Below are 16,904 nucleotides of genomic sequence, written 5' to 3'. Positions count from 1 at the left end.
CCAAGCCTTCAGAGGCTTCAATATCCAGGCACCCAAAAGCAGCACTAGGACAGGAAATGTAAATCCTTTCTCCATTCAAAAGGTATATGAACTGGTAAGCTCTGTTTTCCTCATTGTTTCTTCTTTCTCCTTGCCTCTACACCGGGATGGGCCTCAATTTATCACAAGCCATTTTAGCAACTATAACCCAACAAAACTTTTTCCTGGAAGTCTCAAAATCTGTCTGAGAGGAAAATGCTTCAATCTGATGGACTAAAACTTGAGATCAAATACTGAATACAGTGCAATTTAACACTGATTGCAGTGAGATCTGTATCATTGACAGGACAGAGGTGCAGATAAACTGCCTGGGAAAATCAGAAGTTACACTGTGCAGTTCTAACATTACTATTTGATTTTAAAAAATACTTTTCTCTGTTTTGAAAACAGTGTTATCAGAATGCAATGGTAGAAACAACATTTTCACAATGGGCTAGGGAATTTAGTTGAACCAACACTAGAATCTTCTCCTCCTGAGGCATGGCAATGCTTTCTAGCCACCAGACATGAAGACACTTGCTGAGTGATTTTCTGGCAAGAGCAACACCAGGTGTTACAGTCTGACCATAAACAGCTCCAACGACAGAGAAAGTCACCTAAGCACATTAAGAGGCCCCTGCCACCCCACGATGTGAAGTGTATGTAGTGTTCCAGGTGATGTCCTTGCGTAACTGTCCATCACTGAGGAGAAAAGAAGAAAGAGGGGAACAAAGAGCAGGAGGCTGCACTCACCCCTGATAACACTGCAGAGGGTGTCCCCACTTCTCTGAGAAGAGCAATGTTGGTAGGGGCGGAGTGTAAAGGCCCCCACTTGGGCTGCTTTTGTATCTCTGGTATCTCACTGTTCTCCGGACTCTGCAGTTCAGGAAAATCCAACCTGGTAAATCCAAACTCAGGTTTGGAGGCAGATCCACTCTTTTCAATGATTCTGGATTTCCTGTCTGTTCGTTTATAATAACCATCTGCATTTACAGAATTAAAAGGGTAAAAATTTAGAGGTTATTGGATGACCTGTACTCACACTTCAGTTGCAGTGTAGAAAGTCTATTGCTACTGATGCAACAACATATTATTGTCCAAACAGCCTAATTTTTGGTAGCGTTGTTAACCTCTGAAACAGTGGAAAACATAAATGACCATGGGGGTCACCAAGCAGAAAAAAGCAACATGCTGCAAATCTTAGGAGTAATTCTCAACTGGATGAAATAGTTACCTTAACCTGATTGTGCAGCTGGGCATTTCAATTATTCTCAAAACACACTTTACAGTTTTGTGAGATTAAGGGGACTCTTGCGAATTTCCTTTAAATAATAAATTTTCCATATTTTAGTTTGCTGGAACAAACTAGAGGAAAACAAGTATTAATAGAATTAAACTTATAACCTCTCTCCCACCTTTCTCCTTCAAATGCAAACGAATGATGCCATAGGTTACAATGCCATAAAGCCCCAGCATTTTAAAAATTGTTTAATTACAAGGCTAGAGTTATTCCAGTTAACTGTTCAACTCTTCTTTCACATTACCATGTACAAGAAGGTTTATAAACAACGTCAACACAAAGAGAAAATGTATCAAATAACAGTAAATTACACATGTAAATAAAACAACAAACCATTCCCAGCAAGTACACTATTACAGAGGTTTTAAGTTATTACATAAATAGATGATGGCTGTGATCAAGGTGCAATAGTAAATAATTTACAGGAAAAAAAACCAAGGTATCATGTATAATCACTAACTTTCAACCAGAGACTGGAACAGCAGTTCTTAAGCCCACAACAGACATGTCCTTTGAATAACCATCCTGCCCTGGGTTTGGTATTGTTCAGGATGGGATTTAAACTGTAGTCAACTCTCTCCCTTACTGAAAAGTGTCCCAACAGAAAACCAGAGAAGCTATTTTAGGGATCAACACGATCAAATACAGTACAAGGACATGGCTGTAATTCACTATTTAACAAATGTTTTGAGGTGGGTGATTGTCTCCTACTTGCTATGTGATTTTACAGAAGTTCTTGCATAAGACAATGTAATATCATCTTTGGATAAACTCCAGGATCCCATAGGAAACTTGATGGCCTCAGTTTTTCATGATGAATAAGCCCACAAAAACAGTTTAAAGAACAGAAATGTTTCTGGGAGTAGACAGGGTAGAAAAATATAATATACAGAGCATGTTATTTTTACCTGATTTCAAACTATTCTCAGCATGAATGGACACACGAGGTGAACTTTTGACTGATTTTAAATCAGATGATACAGGTCCATCAGCCTTCTTACTGTCAAACTTCTGTTCACCATAGGTTTTCTTCTGCAGGAAACATTAAAAAATAACATTTTTATTCTAAGAACACAATCACTATAAAAAAGGCTTGAATTTGCAAATTCATAATTACAACTCAATCATTTTTTAAAAGGGTTAGAGTAGACCATATCAAATTTTAAATACCTTAAATAACATGCAAGAACTGGCCTGTTCTTTATGTTTTAAATGCTAAAGTGACCAACACCACCAAGACATTTACAGACCTTAAACACAGCTTTTGTGTCTTGTGGGAGAGGGCACATGTGCTCACTTCGTGGCTTCACTGTTTGAAAACCTCCAAAACAACTGGGTTGGTTGTCATCATACGGGGAGCCAGGCACTGGGCAAACATTTTGTGGTGACTGCAGGGTGTAGGGAGAGTAGGCATATGGATGAAGAGGGATCTCAGCAGAGAAATACTGAGACGGAAAAGCTGAAGCTCCAAAAGCCATATCGTCAGTATAGAGTTTCTGTCTAAATAAAAACGGTAAATTTTAGTTGAAGATTTCATACCACAAACCAAGATGATTAATATTTTATAATAAACAAACTTAAACATACTATTTTTGAGGTCATTCATTCTAGCACTGAAATACCTCTAACTAAAAACCAAATAAAACCTCTGAGCACGTCTTCTTAACCAGCGAAGAAAGATGCTGACCTAGTTCCATTTTTTTCATTACGCAGCTGGAACCTCCATAACAGGATCCTATGATAAGGAATATCAGAAAAGTCCAAGGATGCTCCAGCAGGTTTCCACTCTCATGCTGTCAAATATCCGGAAATGCCTCACTCAGCAACCCTGACCAAAATTTAAGCCATCTAGACCACTCTCTCGGCAGAGAGAGCTTTTATAGAGCCCCCACTGCCCATCCAAATTCCACCCTGACAACCTCCAGGGCCTGCTCCCTGAGGGCTCTGGGTGCCCCCAGACAGCCTGCCCAGCCCCTTTCCTGTTCCAAGCCCACCACCACATCCTGCACTCTACTGCCTCAGGGGGCTGGGAACACCATGCAGAACGTGGTGCAGGAACAACACGTCCTGCTAATAAGATGGAACTGTCTGTGAACACGGCCACTGACTCAACTTGCTCAAGTCGCGAGGGTAGAGCGAACTATAATTTAACACTGTTTTTTTTTTTTTTTTTAAGCAAATTTAGTATAAGGCCAGAGGTTTCAACCATTCTGCAATGAAGGTTGAGACAATGATAAATGCTAAGCAACTGACTTAATACAAATCACAGTATTCTCATTCCCACAAATAAGCACCAGCAGGTGTTTCCATGACTTTGCAGGACTTTGATTTATCTTGTAGCAGATCAGTGGAATCCTGAAGTGTAGGGTCCACTGAAAGGCAGGAAGAGTCAAAGCTAAGGATAAGACACCCCATGTGATCTTCCAGCTGTTTGAATGTCAGGAGATACAAGCATAGGCACCAACTACCAGAATTTTTGTTTCTACTCTGCTACGAGTAAGAGTCTGCAAGGCAGAAGGAAAGGAGTCACTACAAACAGGCTAGGCCTGTACCACACTGACGGCTGCCACATCTCCCGTGCCCTCCTTCCTGGCAGTCTCCCTGACCTCTGCTACGTGGCGCCCACGTCTGTCTCACCACTTGAAAAGCCCCTCTAACCAGGACCTGACAGCCTCTGCCCTTCCTGCCCTCACCCATCTCCCAAAGGTCCCTCTGTGGCACGGTCCCCACTACACTCCCCCATCTCACCAGTCAGACCCACTCTTGAGACAGAACCTCTCCTCATTTTGCTCAGGACTTCACTTCAACATACTTGAATTCCAGCACTTTTACCACCGGTAGGCCTCTGTCTCCAACTTACAGGTCATTTCCACCCATCTAGTACGTACAGGGAGAAGGCAATGGCACCCCACTCCAGTACTCTTGCCTGGAAAATCCCATGGACGGAGGAGCCTGGTAGGCTGCAGTCCGTGGGGTCGCGAAGAGTCAGACATGACTGAGCGACTTCACTTTCACTTTTCACCTTAATGCATTGGAGAAGGAAATGGCAACCCACTCCAGTGTTCTTGCCTGGAGAATCCCAGGGATGGGGGTCACACAGAGTCGGACACGAGTGAAGTGACTTAGCAGCAGGAGCAGCAGTACGTACAGATCCAAAACATGACATATGATCCCCAAACTAGCCCCACTGCCAACTTATGCTCTCACAAACGATCCCAAATCTTTCCATGTATTCAACTGGAACTACCTAGGATCTTTCCCGCCAAAACCCGTATGAACCCTTTTCTCCTGCAGAAGGTCTCCCTGTATTTTCTTCTCTATTTCCAGTGCCTAACTCAAGAATCCTGCAGGCCCCCAAGTGTTCCTGATCATTGTTCACAGTGAACTTACTGCGTGTGGAAAGCAGGAGCCAGTGGAGAGAGGAGCCTGGCAGGCTACAGTCCATGGGGTCACAAGAGTCGGACACGACCTGGGGACTAAACAACCACCACCACCACCCCAATCAAAACCTTCAAGTCCCTCTCCTTTAAAGCTGAGCCAGAAACCAGGTGTGATTATCATGATCCCTCCCAAAACACTCCCAAAGTTCTCTATTTCCTACCCAACAAACCTAACTTTTCAGCTGTACCACGTAGGCCAGTTAGGCCAGTTGACTAGTGGCTCCCTCCAGCAATGGGACCTTACTTCTCTACTGTCTCCCCAACATCTCTTGCATCTGGTCCCCTCTGACCTGTCAGGAATCCAGTCACTCCTCCACCCACCCACCCAACATGAGCCACACTCTGTGGAGAACTACGAATTCATACAGTGTATGTGCATGCTTAGTTGCTCACTTGGGTCTGACTCTTGAGACTCCATGGAACCCACAATGCTCTTCTGTCCATGGGATTTTCCAGGCAAGAATACTCTTCCTGACCCAGGGACTGAACCCAGGTCTCCTGAATTGCAGGCAGATCCTTTACCACTGAGCCACCAGGGAAGCCCCAATTCTCACAAATGAGAATTTTAACCTACAAGCAACCACTGGCACTGTAATTTTCACAGTATACTACAAGATACCAACAGCAAGAGCAGCTGAACTCAGGTCAGAAGAACTGAATGCTAAGTCTGGTGCTGGTGCTACCTCCTGGAGAAATCCTGGACAAGCATTTGTAGCCTCAGTTTCTCTTGCGTAGTAATAACACTACATCTCCCTGCCAAACTCATGGATTTTGGCAAGCATGAAATGAATGTATTCAGTAATTCCCAAACAAAACACACACTTCTTCACCCCTCGGTCACACAGGATGTGTCACAAAGTACATACTATGACAATCAACAAAATCATTTTCTGGGGAGGATGACTGGCAATAGAGAACTTACTTTGTTTGCATACCTTTATTTGTTCATTATACCAGTAAATACTCAGTACTTCCCAAACAGGGCCATTCTACATACTAGGATACTTCTACTGATATTTGTACTGCCTATAACATAAACTTGAAGGAGATCGGGAGTATGTTTTCTTCAATCTTGACCACAGCTCATGAAACAGGCCTTCCCCCACTTAGGAACTAGTGCTTCTCCATATAGTAGCCTTTAGCTAATGAACTCCAAATGAATAGATGAAGTCCTTTGGCATGCACCGCTAGAAGTACTAGAGGTGGACATTCAGCAAAAGGTCACTCACTTCCTTTAAGGACACAGAGAACTAGGTTGCTATAGGGGAAGAAGTAGAAAAGATGACATGTTTGTTATAGAAAATTTCAGTCCTTTTTTCAAGGCAGCAAGAGATCTCCATTGAAACAAAACCTGATAACAGCAAAACAATTCTTAACTTATATTAGAATTAACTAGATAATCACTTTTTCACTGTGTAAAGTCTCACCACTTCATCCCCACTTTAAAGGCTCTCATTCTTTTCTAAGCTTGTTCTTTGGTTTCCTGACTCCACTGTCCTTAATCATTTTCTTGTCAGGCAGGAATACTGTCAGTCAACCTTTTCAGTGGTTATAAATATTAAAAAAAAAAAAAAAAAAAAATCAAAGCTATAAGGGACTAAGGGGTTAAAAAAGCATAATTTAAAAATTCAGCATTGAGCGTCCTTAAGCCTCTGATTAGTCTCAACGTGTTACAGCTAGAATGCTGCTTTAGCTGTATGACTGTTTTCCACCTTTATTTTAGGTCACTAGAATTTCACCAAGCAGATGGCTTAAGAGTTTTTATCACAGAGTGAGACATAGCTTGTATTTTATCATGTGAGCCCACTCAAGGTAGGAAATGACTTAACTGAGACCCATGGCAACCTTCCTATTACAAAGGAAGAAATACAATGGAAAACTTGGCATTCCTACCAAAGACCTTCAAGCACATTTTGTCAGGACTTCAATTTCAGTCAAAAAATATAACTTTTCTTATTTCCTAAATACACCAGACAAACCAATGATTTTCTTATTTATTCCAACTTTTTTGTGAACAAAGCTCTAGAATTTATATGAAGTATAAACTATTTTCAAGCACACTATGCAGGTGTGGGGGGAAAAGGTAACAAGTCTGACCCAAAACAGAACATAAAGATAAGGATTTTCACATAAGCATAAAGGTGATGCATGCCTTAAAAATAAATCTACAAGTAATCCACACAATCATGTGAAAGGCTTAACACTTATTTTTCTAACTTCAGCTAATAAATGGAAACCATTTGGCAACTACCTAGAGAATAAATCCTGTGGAGGAAAAACAACATTTAAAGGACAAAATAAGCCTTTCAGCTCAAATCTAGAATAATTTATAACCAAAAATTTGCAGGATCCATCTCCACAGGACAATTATAAAGTAAAACGGTTAAAAGCAAACCTCAGCAATTTCCAAACACTTATCTGCACAAAGAGGCAGCCCTAGTTGTTAGCCCCACTCCATCACTGGGCAGCGTTTTTCAGTGTTACACCCTAAAACTGAGGAGCATTTTTATTTATTTATTTGGGCTTTTCTTTGCCCCATTTGCTCTGACCCACTTGTTCCTGCCATTTCATCACCCATTAATACATGATGCAGTTTTAAACTGTAGGCATAATAGACTTGCACTCCCCACTAATAAATGCAATGGAATCTCCATACTTTCTCTGCCCCAAATAACCAAATGAATATGGAGATAAAAAAGGAGAGCTGAATCTTCAGTTTTTGGTGTGCTACACAGCTAAGCTGTGCTGTACATTTCCTTCTTGGATGAGGAGCATCTTCTCTAGTTGCTCTGGAAACGTTAACCTGATAGCTGCAGAACATTTCAACTCTAATTACCATTAAAGCCAAGCAACAAGGTCCCCATGTTAAGGCAAGATGATGTGAAGAATACATACTCAGGCACTGCTAGCTCCTGGACACATGGATAGTACGGGGTGGCTGCACAGCTGGGGAAAGCCCGCGCTTCTGAAGATTCTGACCACCCCACATTGAGCCCAGCAAATTTGGGGACAAATGGTTTGACATCTGCTGACAACTTGATGCCCTGAGGAGAAAAAGGGGGTTATGGCTACAAACTTTCTAAGATCAACCAACTGGGGAAAAAAACAACAAAAAGAGTCCCTCCCATCTCAAAGCCCCAGAAATGCTCATCCCAGTGCTGCAGTTCAAACATATCTGCCCAGCAAAGACAAGAATTTGTTAGCAATATCTCCCTAGACCCCTTTTCACTAGAAAAACCAGTCTATCAAATATTAAAAATGGAAAATAAGGACAACCACTTAAAGTGAGAATAAAAGTCAACCCAGACTGTAGAGTTAGAACTACAAGTGACCTTTCTTTATCTTTAACCTAGAATACAGTAGTTTACCTCTCAGCTGAGTGAAAGGATAACAAACTATCAAACTTAACTGTAGCACTCAAAACGCACATGCTCCTTAGCCTTTATGGTTCTATTAAATTTCTCAAAGAACTTAGAACAGCTGTTTTTCACTCAGCGAACCAATAAAGGCTGTTTTGTTAAAAATCAAAAGTAAGCTTTGCCAGAAAACCTTTGTATCGCCACGAGCCCTTGAAATATGAATCTAAAATATTTGTTTGGTTTTTATTTCCGTTTTTAGATCTGTATTGAGAAATTTACTTTCACGAGCAACTTATAATCATGTTTTTTCATTCGTGTGAAAGCCAGTTTTTGCGATTGTCAGGGCTCCTGCTAGAGGTTACTCTTAGCTAGTCGAGCAGAGACTTCCGCTTCAGAAAACGTATTCACAAGCTTTAAACAAGTGGTTCCTGCTCACGAGTGCCGTAAGCAGACACGGTCGCTCAGATCCTCCGCAGCCTTGGGACTAGCGGCAGTTTCCCGTCGACCGAGTCCTTCCTCATTTGCGGCCGTGGGGACGCACCCGGGGCTGGAGGTCGCGGCCGCCCGGCCCGCCGCCCCCCGCCCTGTCCCCAACCAGCCTCCCGCCCACGCCAATCCAGTTCCCACCCCATCCGCGCAAGGCCAACACTGTGGGACGCCCAGGGCCGCCATCCTCACCTCGGCCGCGGGCTCCCGCCGCCCCTCCGATGCCATGGCGGGCGGCTGGGAAGAGGTCCGGCCGGGGAGGCCAGTAGCCGCCCCGTCGGCTGGCGGGACCGAAGGGCGACAGTCCTCCTCCCCGCCTTTCCACCTTCGGAGAGGACGCCAGGAAGTGCGTCACAAAAACGCGCCTCGGCCCGCCTTGTTTCCGGTCGGAAATGCACGGGGCGGCGGCTCTGCGCCTGCGCGAGGTACCCGGCGTGGTGAGTACTTGGAGAAGCTGCATCCTCGCGCGTGTAGTTTGGAGTTGACATGAGAATTTCTCCGCAAAGATAGCGGACAAAACGCGGGATGTGGTTAGACAGGCCCGCACGAGGGGTAGGTGCACGGGGTGGCGGGCACCTGGAGCGGAGAAGGGTTTGTGGGGAGTTGGGGGCCTTAAGGAAACCGCACACCTTGTGGATCTACAAAGGGAGAAAGTCAACAAGATCTGGCATCTTACATTTCCAGGAACCTAAAGCAGTTAACGAAAAAGAATTTCAAAACTGCTCAGTTCGACAAAGGGCTGCTGACCACTAGGAAATGTGCTGGGAGAGGAAGAGATGGAAAAGCAGGGTGGAAGTAAGCAATCCTAGGGCAGTGGTGTTAGGTAGAATGGGAAATGGAGGGCGGTGCCTGGGAGACGGAGTGAGGAAGGGGGAGCGCAGATCCTAGAACTCTTGCTTACTTGGTGTAAAGTGGGAGCTGTTTGACCAGTAATGGTTAGTAAGATTGAACATCCTAAACTGGAGGCTAATTGTAGGTTTCCTCTGTTGAGTGACTACCAGGTATTTCAAGCAGTAAATGCAGGCAATTCCAGCTCATCTCCTGGTGTTCTGTGCGCCTCCCACAGGTCAATTAAACACATCTAAACCTCCTGAGCGGAATGAGGCTTGGGATCTCACAGTAAGCAGTGCTGGAGATTGAGCAGTATGCAGTATGCTGGTTTGTGCTAAATACAATCAAGTTTACTTAACAATTCTGACGTCTGTTGGCCCAACCCTGAACCTATAGCCAGTGGACCCATGGGGATTGGGGTAAGTTCTAGGCTCTTGCCGATCACCACACCGCCCTCAATATTTATCGTGCTTATTATGTGAAAGCATTACCATTTTCAAAGAGAGGAGCATACAGAGGACCAGCATACTGGGGGGTCTTATGCTTATTGGCAGATTAGCTAGAAGGTTTCTTCAGCATTAGCAATGATGATAAAAAGCCTGTGTTTGCATTAACTATTTCCTTAGCAGTTAAAGCAATTTGACACAAAATGCACACCATGTTAGAAGTTTTAAAAAATGCTGTGATAGTTTATACAAAACTGTATCCCCCTTTGGCACATGGAGAACAGAAATGGGGTTAAGTGGTTTCTCCCAAGGCAGTACTTACATAAATAAGTGAAGTAACCCAAAGTATTAAGTTGGGTTTCTTTTTTGTTCAGTTGGAGATTCTAGATAATTCTCTAGGAACTAAACAACAGAACTATAAAATCTACCTTGGCTCTATTAAACTTATCCCTGGTTCCTAGTATCTTCATAAGTGAATTTAAATTGTACCCTGAATCACACCAAGCTGATAGGTTTAAACCCACTTAACATTTATTTGAAGTGATTTTATTTCCTCAGGACTATAAAACTGAAATCATCCAACATCCTCAACAGTCACAAGTTAACCTTAAGAAAACAAACCTCACTAACTTCAGAGTAATAAATGCAACATACAAACTTTATTTAACAAAAGTAACAGATAAAGTCAAACAGGCACTTATATTAAAAGAAAAACTGACTAGAAGAAATTTTTATCTTAAAACACCTTACAGTAACCTACTTGCAGTTGCATTTAACTGAGCTCTGTTGCTGTGAAGAATACAGCTCATGCACAGGTATGGGTGAACAATTTGTACATTTTTCAAGTATTCACTGAATACTACCTTATATACACATATACATTAAATTTGAGAAAGATTTAATTGATGATCCCCAGATAAGCTTCATTTTTGTTGATCTTTTGGAAGAGGCCGTCTAAAGAGAAGGATGTGTGGTTCTGTGGAAACAAAATGTTTTATGTTATTTTAATATGGTTAATTTTCTTTCAACAAAAAATTAAGAGATTTGCAATTGAACCAAAATAAAATAAATCCAGTCAACTGATGTTACTTACTAAGGTATCTGAAATTTTGCTTTCAAGTCACTATCAATAATAAACTTAATAAATAATCAACATAACAATGAGAATATCCCCCCAGTTAATTTTACACACTCTGGAGAAAAAGTAAAGAAGTTGTTTGAGGAGAAGGGTTTCTATCTTTAGAATCTCAGTTCCAATGAGAAGTAAAGAAAAAGGTTATCTGTTGTGGGGAAAAGACAGTTAACACCTCATTTAAAAAACATAGGTCCCAGGGGCCCTCCTGGTAGATTCTGTTTCAGAAGGTGGAGGACTGAGTAGGAACCTACAGGTAAGGTCCTCAGTTGCTTTGTATTATCTGGAGAAAGACCTTTTTAATATAATTACATGCTCTGATCCCAAGATAGTTACAAGTTTGAGTTTTTGCTGCCAATGCTTTTCTTTTAAAGTAGAAATCAAGATAGCTTGAGCTTTACCTAATTTATATCATTAAGGTATGACTCAGTTGGTAAAGATCCGCTTGCAATGAAGGAGATCTGGGTCTGGAGGATTCCCTGGAGAAGGAAATGGCAACCCACTCCAGTATTCTTGCTTGGGAAATCCCATGAACAGAGGAGCCTGGCACTCTACAGTTCACGGGATCGCAAAGAATCAGACATGACTGAGTGACTAAACTACCACACCTGACTCAGCTTCTGTGCCTTCAAATTTTGTTCAAAGCAATATAAATCCTTTAAGTTAGATTTATTGATAACCCCAAAACACCACAGTTTCTTAGTCTAGTTTACTAGTAGTTTACCAATAATCTGGAAAACTGTTCAAATCACTTCAAATTGTATCAGTTTCTATACACAGAACTTCTAGACACACAATCTTAAGTTAGTTTTCAAATAGACACCATAATTCTAAATATATTTATGGCAAAATACTTCAAGATACTACTAGCAATGACACACATTTTAAAATAAAACAGAATAACCTGGTTTTTTTTTTTTTTACTTCATAGGTTATTTTTGCAGATAGAAGAATGCATTATTTTCACTATGGTAAACTGTTGTTTACTACAAAATTAGAACCCGCTCTAGGAAGGAAAACTCATTCAAAAATAGTCAAGCTTATCACTTAACTTAGGGACATCATTGAAACATCAGTATTACAAACACGTTTTCAACAACCACTATTTTCAGTCAATTAATGCTTCTCTAAATAGCAAAACTTACCTGGTTCATGAATCATGTAATGAACCCAGCCTAGACTCTGTTGGACACCAAGTCTCCTCCACTCCTCTTCAGACATCAGATGGGTTTTGGGTACTTGTTTGGAAAGTTCTCTGGGTAACATGACATGTCTGTTTAAAAAAATATATAGCCAAATATCAGCACTCTATGTGAATATGGCTTTCCTACAATTATGGTCGGTTTACACATGCATCTTTAGGACACTTAAAAAAGCAACCCTGTTAGTTATCACTGGCATCAATTTTAAGAACTACTTAAGTAGTTCTACCACTTTTAATTCTGATTTTTGATGGCCTGTGTTCAAATTAGAGATTAGAATATGTAGTCTGAAAGTAGAAAGCATTTTATTTGATTAACATTTTTCCCTAATAGAGACTGCTTGCTCATCTTCAGAAATAGAACCTCAAAAACTTAAGTGGGACACATGGTTATCCAAAACACCCCAGCCTCTCCTGCAGCTATCTCTGGTCACATGACTAAATCGACCAATAGGATAAAAGCAGAAAATATGCAACTTATGGAAAGCATCCTGAAAAGAATCCCAGTTTCTGTTTTTCTCCTTCCTGTTGGTTATGAAGCAGATTGATGTGATACGGGAGCAAGAGAAGTCATCTAAGACCACAGCTGCTGCTGCTAAGTCGCTTCAGTTGTGTAGACTCTGCCACGACATAGACAGCAGCCCACCAGGCTCCCCCATCCCTGGGATTTTCCAGGCAAGAGTACTGGAGTGGGTTGCCATTTCCTTCTCCACTAAGACTACAGAAGTGATTATTTTTTGAGAATTGAGAATGGTCCCTGATTGTAAGAGCTGCAAATAACCTGTTACCTGATTTCTATCTTCTACCTAATTGTTGATTAGTCTCAAGAGAAATGTACAGTGCTTTTGTATTCATGTATACCCTACAAAATTAAGCAATATTTTATGTTTAAATGGAAGTCACATCCCTACCTTCTCCATAAACCATGGGAACAGGCTAGCCATCATCAAGGTTTGATTACAAGGGAAAACTTTATAAGTAGCTTCAATCTCAGATGGAGTCTACATGACTTTTTTTTCCCCCCTGCATGGGTGTAACTCTCTATTGGGCTTCCCTGCTGGCTCAGAAGGTAAAGAATCTACATGCAATGTGGAAGACCCAGGTTTGATCTTTGGGTCAGGAAGATCCCCTCCAGAAGGGAATGGCAACCACTCCAGTATTCTTGCCTGGAGAATCCCATGGACAGAGGAGCCTGGTGGCCTACAGTCCATGGGGTCAGACACGGACTGAACGACTAACACTTTCAAAACTATATATATTTCTAACTACATATAAGGAGAATTATTCCCCAAAGTTAACATTTCAGTACCAAGTGCTTTTCAAGGAGGGTGAAGAGGTAAAGAAGGCATTAACAGTACCAACAACAAAGGAGCTACTAAGATAACACTGCAGGATACAATTAAATTTCCCTTCTCTGGAGATTACTGCCCTGTTTCATAAAAGTTAAGTGGCTTGGTCAAGAAACAACAGCTCTAATTAATACTGGATTAGATATTAATCCAGATTTTAGTAAGATTGTGGTTATATTCTGTCCATTACTGCATATCCCCAGCCGAATTCTTGGTCAGCATCACATAATTGAACATTATTATCAACACATTACAGTATTAGAACTGTGTAGTATGTAAAGATAAGACAATTGACTTCAAAGAGATTTTTCCAATGCAATTAGGTATTACTAATCTGCAAGGCTGCCCAGAGAAATCATCAATTTTTCTCCAGAGAATACAGATTTACACGATATTTAGGGGGAGGGGATAAAAGGAGACCCACCCACTGTTACTGAATGTAAGCTTTCTAACTCAAATAGCTTTCTTGGAAATCTAAAAGGATTGCAGACAGAAAAGCTCACTGGGCCCGCCTCCACGTCAGGAGTTTCCCAGGATGCAGCGTCCTAGTCGCCACCCAGGAGGACTGGGCGGAGCTGGTGTTTGAAGCCACACCCTAGTTAAGTTTCCGGCATGCGTTAAGGCTAATAAGTGTTACAAGAGTTCCTTCCCTCTCACAATCCAATTTGCTAATCTAACACATTTAGGAACTACTCTCTAGTCCCATCTCATAATGATGCAGAAGCCAAAAAAATGCCTCAAAGCAAAAAATTATTTGGCCGATATAAACTATCAGAAAAAAAATGCCCCAAATCCGTTCGAGTTCTCAATTTAGTCTCAAAAGGAAGCCCCTTCAATTATTAACCCAAGAGGGTTACCACGCACCAGCACCCGCTCAAAGTCGCCATACCCACTACACATTCAAATCCCAAGCAAGCTCGTTTTGGGGGGATTCCCCCACAAAGTAATTTTTAGTGCCATTAACTTCAAAAGAGAAGTGTTTCTCTGGCGACGTTACCTGACCAAAATCACCACCCCCTCGCCCGCTGTGACTGGGGGTGGGTGTGGGGGGCGTTTGCCTGAATGCCAGGTAGGCCGAAGCTTTTAGGAACAGCTGCGCTTTTGTACAAGGTTCGGACCCTCCGCGTCAGGCTTCGGCCACGCCGGGGCCGTTTAGGCCCTCGGCCCCTTCCTTTTAAGGCGGCAACTCTGCACCAGAAGCGGCCCCTTCTGCGCTCCAGCTTCGTCCCCCTCACAGACGGGAACAAAGAGCGGAAGCGGGCCGCGGCGGCCCGCCAGACGAGGAGAGGCGCGCGCTCCCACCCCGGCGGCCCGACCCCAACAGCGATTCCCGGCTGGCCCCTGACCTGACCTCCGGACCCCGTCCCCAACCCCAGCCCGAAGCGCTTCGACCCTGACTCTGGGTCCCAGATTCTCTCCCCTGGCCGGAGTTCCAGCTCAGGCTCGCCCGGGGCCGCGGCAGAGGTAGGCTGTCTGGCCTGCTCACCGGTATTCGTAGTGTTCATCGAAGTACTTGTCCGAGTAGTAGATCTGCTTATGGGCCATCCTGCAGGTGGGCGGTGGGCAGCAGCCGACAAGAGCGACGCGGCGCGAAGACAGGGCGCAGGTGAGAGCACGTCTGCGTCAGGTGAAGGCAACGACTCAACTGAGACCAACCGACAGTAAGCCGAACGAGCCAGGTTTGAATCCGACAGCCCGCCGCTGATTGGGTAACGGTGTCGACCAATCACCTTCCGCGCATCCTGCGGGAAGGCTGCAACCGGCTCCCAGCCTATCGTCACCGCCTTTCGGCGGCGTTCGCACAAGATCAGCCAATCAGAGGCCTGTTGCGAGGTCGCCCCAGGAAAGAAGTGATGATTGGCGTGGCGTGGGGGCGGGGAGCTCCCTAACGAGAAGGGCGTGGCCAGGGAAGGGCGGAACCGGGACGTTAAGGGCCATAGAGCGCGTGCGCAGGAGTTTAGAAGGTTCCAGGTCCGCTGAGCCGTTTGGACTGCGAACCTGCGGGAGGGGTGCGGTATCGCGATGTTTGGCGAGGCCCGGGAGTGGGAGGGTGTTGCCTGTAGAACTGTCGTCAGTTTGTCGGCGCACCGTCCGCCGCAGGTGCTGAGTGTCTGAAGTACGTGGGAGGTGAGGAAGGCCGGCAGCCCTAGACTGAGGGAAATCCTGGCCTGGGAAGTCTTACCCGGGGCGCGCCCAGCCTTTTTGTGGAGTAGGTATCCGGAAAGCCAAAGTTGTGCCGGGACTTGAGGAAGACGTCAGAATACCCCACCGCGGCGAGGCTGCATGGAGCATCCCGGAACCTCGCCACAGAGTGCTGCGGGGGTGGTGGTGCTAGGCCGTTGCCCAGAGACCTCTGTTAGGGGAAAATTGTCTTCCCGCGCCGTTCGCACATTCTGACAACTCTATAGATAGGCGTGTGTGCGTGCGTATGGGAAAATAAAAATGACTAAAATAATGATGTTTGGTAGAGGACAACGGTATTAATAGTGATTTGTAAAAATTCCTTTGGCTTGTTAGCCTTGAATCCTCATTTAAAATTAAGGTACTTGTAGGGGGTTCCCTGGTGGTCCAGTGGTTAGGCCTGTGCGCTTTCAATGTCGTGGACCCTAGCTAGATCCCTGGTAGGGAACTAAGATCTCACAAGCCCCGTGGCCAAGAAGAAAGTGTTTTTCACTTTTTCCACAATGAGCGTGTGGGGTTTTTTGTTTTTTGTGTTTTTTTTTGTAGTGCAGCACGGTATCGGTAAGAGCTTCACTGTCCTGCCTCTGCCTCCCTGCCACAGGATGGTCGCTTTGTCCTTTGACTCTCAGCCTAAGGATTCCCTGTTCTGAAAGTCGTTTTCATCACCTATTCGGAGGAAAACCCCACCTTCCCCATTCCTCTCCGTCCTTGCCCAGCAGTTGCAAGCTCGCTCGTGTACTGTGCCCCGACCCCCACTATAACATATCCTCCAGTAAACCAGCGTGGTAGGCATGTCTGTTTTGTTCACCACTTTATACCCAGCACGTAACGGTTCCTTGTGCTCCACTCCCTAATTTTGAAGTAACAATTACTTTTCAAATAATGTATGCCTAAATAATTAGACATAATAATGTGCCGTAATAGTGAAGGTGAGAAGAGATTTCCCTGGCGATCCAATGATTAAGATTCTGAGCTGCTGCTATAGGGGATAGGAGTTGGATCCCTGGTGGGGGAGTTAGGATCCTACCCATGCCAAACATCAACCGCCCCCCCCCCCAAAAAAAAGATGTAAATAAACCGTTATGAGAGTTGGTTAAGGAAATCCCACGGCAGAATTTAGGAAAGAAAATCTTACAAAGAGATATGTAAGAGCCTGCTGTG

At 43.7% G+C, this 16,904-nt stretch overlaps 2 protein-coding genes across 13 annotated transcripts in view; both read right to left on the bottom strand.

Annotated features, from left to right (window-relative positions):
* The window catches only part of SECISBP2 (SECIS binding protein 2), a 37,256-nt gene extending 28,316 nt beyond the window's left edge, over positions 1 to 8,940 (bottom strand). For all 12 annotated transcript variants that reach the window (XM_061163558.1, XM_061163559.1, XM_061163560.1 and 9 more), the window contains exons 1-5: positions 8,796 to 8,940; positions 7,654 to 7,802; positions 2,569 to 2,818; positions 2,227 to 2,350; positions 772 to 1,001 (exon numbers count right to left, since the gene is read on the bottom strand). In XM_061163558.1, coding sequence (XP_061019541.1) covers positions 772 to 1,001; positions 2,227 to 2,350; positions 2,569 to 2,818; positions 7,654 to 7,802; positions 8,796 to 8,831 — 789 coding nt within the window. In that variant the 5' untranslated portion in view covers positions 8,832 to 8,940. The remainder of the gene's footprint in view (positions 1 to 771; positions 1,002 to 2,226; positions 2,351 to 2,568; positions 2,819 to 7,653; positions 7,803 to 8,795) is intronic.
* A 1,580-nt stretch (positions 8,941 to 10,520) lies between these two features.
* On the bottom strand, positions 10,521 to 15,235 carry CKS2 (CDC28 protein kinase regulatory subunit 2). The gene is made up of 3 exons (XM_061163571.1): positions 15,049 to 15,235; positions 12,158 to 12,285; positions 10,521 to 10,856 (listed from the first exon to the last, which is right to left on the bottom strand). The coding sequence occupies exons 1-3, from the start codon at positions 15,105 to 15,107 to the stop codon at positions 10,804 to 10,806; spliced, it is 240 nt and encodes a 79-aa protein (XP_061019554.1). The 5' UTR covers positions 15,108 to 15,235; the 3' UTR covers positions 10,521 to 10,803.
* Positions 15,236 to 16,904: the final 1,669 nt, after the last annotated feature.

Source organism: Dama dama, chromosome 16 (genome assembly GCF_033118175.1).
Source record: "Dama dama isolate Ldn47 chromosome 16, ASM3311817v1, whole genome shotgun sequence".
Taxonomy (NCBI): Eukaryota; Metazoa; Chordata; class Mammalia; order Artiodactyla; family Cervidae; genus Dama; species Dama dama.
This window is presented reverse-complemented; position numbering and strand designations above follow the sequence as displayed.